Below are 5,206 nucleotides of genomic sequence, written 5' to 3' on the forward strand. Positions count from 1 at the left end.
TGGCTTCCTCCCGAGGAGAGGAGTGCCCCCCACCCAATTCCCTCGTTCCTGCCGGTTGCTGGCTACCACGGTTCCTCTGCAGGTCCCAGCTGGTGTCTGCAGGGGCCCCTGGGGCCTGGGCCTGGCTGCTTGGAGACTGCAGGTGCCATGCAGGGGCAGGCTCTGTGTTCGGCTGGCTGAAGGATGGTTGGCGATGTGGAGCAAGATTCCCCCATCATCCCTGTTCCCTGTGAGGTGGTGAGGTGAGGCCCAGGGGGACCGAGGAGGCCTGAGCCCACCTCCCACAGGCCTCCGCCCCACTGAGCCTGGGACCGTGCCCTCCTTGCGTCCCTGGCTCCGTGACGAGGTGTGTCCTGATGCCAGCCTTCCCGGGTGTGGGCATGCTCCCTGCTGATGCAGTGGTGTGGGGAGAGGCGACCGCAGTCACCAGACACCTGCTGGGCACTGAGAGGCTGGGTTTTGGCCTTCCGGTCCTGCCCCTCCCCTCCATTCGGCTCTCTGCTTTGGAGGTGCCGCCCCTTGGGAAGAGCTTCCTTGGGAGGGGGCTGCCAAGCTGCTCTGGGAGTGCAGTACCACAGGTCCCACCCTGCCCCAACTCCATCTCTCCAGCCAGCCCATGGGTTCCTGGGCCCTTGCCTGGGGAGCCACTCATGCTCTCCAGTTGCTCCAGGAAAGCAAGTGATGACTGCTGCCCTGTACAGGCCTAACCGTGTGTTTGGGGAGGGGGTTCCCTGAGACCTGGCCCAGCCTTTCTCCATCCTCTGTGGGGGAAGCAGGGTAAGGGGGGCTGACTGCCCCTCCCCTAAGGCAAGACTGCCATGGCTGCCTACCAGGGGTGCCTGAAGTGGCCGGAAGTGGCCACAGGAAACTGAGGCCTCTGAAGGTGGGGTGGGTTGGGGACAGGCAGCCCTCCCACCTACTGGCCCCGGGGCTTCCCTTCCTGTCCCGCTGCGGCCTCCCCCACCCCTTGTCACCCTGCACTCGGCCCCTAGCACATTCTCTAGGTTTGTAAAGGGGAAACAAACATTTAGATATGGTGGTTTTGGGGGTTACAAGTTTTCAAGACATTAAGACATTTTTATGTAGCTCTGATTTTGCTGTGATTGGTGAGTTTAATAGTCTACAGTGATATTTCAAGGCACAAGAGTCTTTTATTTTATTTTATTTTTATTTTTTAAAGATTTTTTGTTTATTTATTTGACAGAGAGAGAGCGAGAGAGGGAACACAAGCAGGGGAGTGTCATGACCTGAGCCAAAGGCAGACGCTCAACGACTGAGCCACCCAGGCGCCCCAAGAGTCTTTTATTTTAGAGTGAGAGTGCAGGGGGAGGGGAGGGCGGGGAGGATCTTAGGCAGGATCTATGCTTCGCGAGGGCCCGATCTCAGGACCCTGGGATCACGACCTGAGCGGAAATCAAGTGTTGGATTCTTAACCGACTGGGCCACCCAGGCGCCCCGAGACACAAGAGTTTTTACATTGATTTCTGCTCCCCATCCGGGAGGAGAGGGGCTGGGACCGAGGATGACAAGCTCCACCCCTCCCCGCCCCCAGCTCCGCTCAGGGGGAAAAGGATCCGCATTTGCCGACGGTGCCTTGAGCTGCTGCTGTCACTGCCGGGCATTTTTCACGGTCCCTAAAGACAGGAAATGGGGCGGGACAAGAGTAGACTGACGGGCTTTTCAGCCAGTTAGCGGCGGATGGGGTGCTAGGCGCTGCGTCGCGACTTCTGGTTCCGGTGGGGCGCGGAACTTGGAGAGGTAGGCAGTGGGCTAGGTCAGGGTCGGGTCTCGAGGGGGCGAGTAGGGACTGCAGATCCGGGCCAGGGACGGGAGTCAGGGTCCGGGATTAGGAGTCTGGGCGAGGGGAGAGGCTACACGGGTAGTTGGGGCCGGATCTGGAGTCCTGGGGCCGCGGTCGGGAGTCCGGGGGACCGGGGTCGGGGCCGGAGGGACCGGGGTCGGGAGTCCGGGGGTCGGCGTTGGGAGTCAAGGGGCTGGGGTCGGGGTCGGGGGAACCGGGGTCGGGAGTCAGAGTCCGGGTTTAGGAGTCGGGGTGAAGGGAGAGGCTACACGGGTACTTGGGGCCGGATCCGGAGTCGTGGGGCCGCGCCGGTAGTCTGGGGGCCAGGGTTGGGAGTCTAGGGGCCAGGGTCGGGGCCGCGGTCGGGAGTCAGGGGACCGGGGTCGGGATCGGAGGGACTGGGGTCGGGAGTCAGGGGGTCGGCGTCGGTAGTCAGAGGGTCGGAGTCGGGGTCGGGAGTCAGGAGGCTGGGGTCGGGGCCGGGGGTCGGGGTCCGGGGGACCGGGGTCGGGAGTTAGGGAGTCGGCGTCGGTAGTCAGAGGGTCGGAGTCGGGGTCGGGAGTCGGGGCCGCGCGGGTAATCGGGGCCAGAGTGCGGCCGGGCTGCGGCGTAACGGCGCCACCCCTGTCTCCCGCCAGGCTCGCCGCGATGCCCCTGCACAAGTTCCCGGTCGGCCTGTGGAAGCAGCTCCGGCTGCGGGAAGGTATCTGCTCCCGCTTACCCCGGCACTACCTGCGCTCCCTGGAGGAGGCGCGGACGCCCACTCCCGTGCACTACAGGCCGCACGGGGTTAAGTTCAAGATCAACCCCAAGAATGGGCAGCGGGAGCGTGTGGAGGATGTACCCATTCCCATTTACTATCCCCCAGAATCCCAGCTGGGGCTCTGGGGTGGGGAGGGCTGGATCCTGGGCCACAGATACATCAACAACGACAAGGTACGTGAGCAGGGCAGGCTTTGGGGTACTCCTCTGGGATTTGCTGTCCTGGGCCCCAGGGGGTGGGATGGGGGTGTGTGCTTACAGTGTGGTGGTGTCCTGAGACAGGGTGGTGCAGAGCCACTGGATGGTTAGCCAGATCAAGTGTGAGGAGGAGGAGGAGACCTGTGTGCGAGAGGCAGTAGCGGGAGGTCAGGTCTTCGGTCACCTGTCAGCCTGACACGCTGTAGTTTGCCTCCTTCTGGTGACTGCCACTGCATCACTGCACTTAGGAAGGCTGAGAGATGCACAGTCTGCCTTCCACACCATGCAGTCTCTGGTGGGAAACCTGGAGGGGCTGCTGAGCCCTCTGCAGGGTGGCTTGTGTCTTTGAGGCCTCCTGGGGGACCTCTCCTTTTGTCTTCGGCCCCTTGGTCCCTGGTTTGGAATGTGATGACCTGTGAACCACAGAGTTATGGTTGTACATGTGGTGTGTCTGGAACGCACACCAGCAACCCAGGTAGGGTTGAGGAGAAGCTGATCTCTGGGTCCCCAGGTGGGACCTGGTCCATCCAACTCTCGGTCCTGAGCCTCAGTAAGATGCCCCGGCCCCATTTGGCTCTGTTGGGAGAAGCAACAGCCCTCACGAGGTTTCTTTTCCTCCCTTAGCTCTCAAAGAGGGTGAAGAAGGTGTGGAAGCCACAGCTGTTTGAGCGTGAGCTCTACAGTGAGATCCTGGACACGAAATTCACCATCACAGTGACCCAGCGGACCCTGGACCTCATTGACGAGGCCTACGGGTTCGACTTCTACATCCTCAAGGCAAGCGGGGGCTGTGCCAGCACACAGCGGAGTCTCCTAGCGAGTCAGAGACTCACTGGGGCACACCCGTGTCTGGGGTGGAGGGACACCAGTGAAATATAAATGGGGTCCCAGTGAGCATTGCTGCCTCCTTCCCTGCTCTCAGACCTTCCTTTGTCCTGTGATGGCCTGGGGCCCTCCCGCTGCTGAGGAGGAGGTGGGGTCTGCTGGAGGGTGGGCAGGGCCCCACCAGCAACACCTGGCCTCATGCATAGCCTCCTGCCAGACTCCAAAGGAGGACCTGTGCTCCAAGTTCGGGATGGACCTGAAGCGAGGGATGCTGCTGCGGCTTGCCCGACAGGACCCCCAATTGCACCCAGACAACCCCAAGAAGAGGGCAGCCATCTACACCAAGTACAAGGTGAGGGCTTTGGTTTGTACTTCTGGCTCCTCGTGGGTCCCATTGGCGGGCCGTATGTCTGCTCATCGAGTGCCTGGTCTCTCCTGTGCAGGAGTTTGTCATCCCGGAGGCAGAAGCCGAGTGGGTCGGCCTGACGCTAGATGAGGCTGTGGAGAAGCAGAGGCTCCTAGAGGAGAAGGTGAGCACGTGTGAGCACCAGCTGCTGAGCACTAGCAGACCGGTGGGTGGGGAGGCGTACTGCCTCAGGGGAAGCCTGGACTGGGGGCCGCTGCGCCCGGTGAGCTTGGGGAGGAGCTGCTGCTGTGCACGGCTGGCCCGGTACAACCACGGCCTTGGGTTCTGTGCGGCGTGCCCCCTGCCCTCGAGGTCCTGACTCTGTCCTGCCCACCCCACCCCGCCCCTCAGCTGACTTCATAAGTTCATGGACAGAAAGACTCTTGGTGGTACCTTTGGTTTCTTTGGCCACGTGGCACCCCCCTGTCCTGCAATCTTCCTGGTATCGAGCTGAGGTCTTTTTGTGTCTGCACCCTGGAGGGGTCTGGAGCTCGTGGTCGCTGCTGGAACAGGGAGCCCACCAGCAGCTGTTGCCCCCGTTCTCTCTGCTTGGTTTATCTGCAACCATAGGGCCCCAAGGCAGGGAAGTGGGGGAGAGATGCCTGGTCCCTGGGTCCCCAAGGGAAGGTGGCCTCTGTCTCGTGGACAGGGCACTGTCCTCTGGGCTGGTGGCTGCAGCCAAGCCTGAGGGGTCTAGTCTCATGCCGGATGCCTCTGTTTGGCCAGCAGCAACTGGATTCCTGCCTTCCCCAGAGCGACTCATCCTGACCCTGTCTCGTTCCTGTAGGACCCGACTCCTCTGTTCAGGGTCTATGTGGAGGAGCTGATTGGGCGGCTGCAGCAGCAGACACTGTCGGAGCCCATGGTGGTGCACAAGAGAGCCAGCAAGAAATGACTGCACGGTGACCCAGGCCTGACAACCATGCTCAGACATGCCCCCCCACCCCGGCACTGTGGACACGAGAGCCTGGGGTGGTGGTGAGGGCCACGTGTGGGTAGCGGATGAACCCGTTCTTCTGTTCTGACTCAGCAGCTCCCAGGGTTGGGTGGGCTTTGTGGAGGCCCCAAGGGGTCTCGTCCCAGGGTCCCCAGAGGTCTGGGGCTGTCTTGCTGCCTCTGTGGCTCTTTCTTCCCCCTGAAGTGGGGTCACCACACTTCGGGGGCAGCACAAGTAAAGTCTGAACTGGGCCGTGTGTGTGCTGCTTTGCTTGGAA

The 5,206-nt window shown here is 61.9% G+C and overlaps 1 protein-coding gene across 5 annotated transcripts; it reads left to right on the top strand.

The window, feature by feature from the left end:
* Positions 1–1,606: 1,606 nt before the first annotated feature.
* MRPL28 (mitochondrial ribosomal protein L28) lies at positions 1,607–5,206 on the top strand. 5 transcript variants are annotated; one of them, XM_006732099.3, is made up of 6 exons: positions 1,607–1,758; positions 2,440–2,737; positions 3,386–3,538; positions 3,804–3,938; positions 4,030–4,116; positions 4,780–5,206. In XM_006732099.3, exons 2-6 carry the CDS (start codon positions 2,450–2,452, stop codon positions 4,885–4,887), a joined length of 771 nt encoding a protein of 256 aa, XP_006732162.1. In that variant the 5' UTR covers positions 1,607–1,758; positions 2,440–2,449; the 3' UTR covers positions 4,888–5,206. The 5 variants fall into 5 exon arrangements, with proteins under 5 accessions (XP_006732162.1, XP_030882597.1, XP_081676568.1 ...); XM_031026737.2 differs by lacking the exon at positions 1,607–1,758 and adding an exon at positions 1,768–1,879; XM_081820442.1 differs by lacking the exon at positions 1,607–1,758 and adding an exon at positions 2,065–2,074.

The sequence above is a fragment of the Leptonychotes weddellii genome, chromosome 5 (assembly GCF_054177405.1).
Source record: "Leptonychotes weddellii isolate Sample4059 chromosome 5, ASM5417740v2, whole genome shotgun sequence".
Taxonomy (NCBI): Eukaryota; Metazoa; Chordata; class Mammalia; order Carnivora; family Phocidae; genus Leptonychotes; species Leptonychotes weddellii.

Bases quoted from the DNA above. Each gene is read 5' to 3' on its own strand.
- MRPL28 (XM_006732099.3), top strand. From the start codon at position 2,450: ATGCCCCTGCACAAGTTCCCGGTCGGCCTGTGGAAGCAGCTCCGGCTG. The intron at 3,539-3,803 runs GCAAGCGGGGGC...GCCTCCTGCCAG, and splicing joins TCGACTTCTACATCCTCAAG to ACTCCAAAGGAGGACCTGTG. The intron at 4,117-4,779 runs GTGAGCACGTGT...TCGTTCCTGTAG, and splicing joins AGAGGCTCCTAGAGGAGAAG to GACCCGACTCCTCTGTTCAG.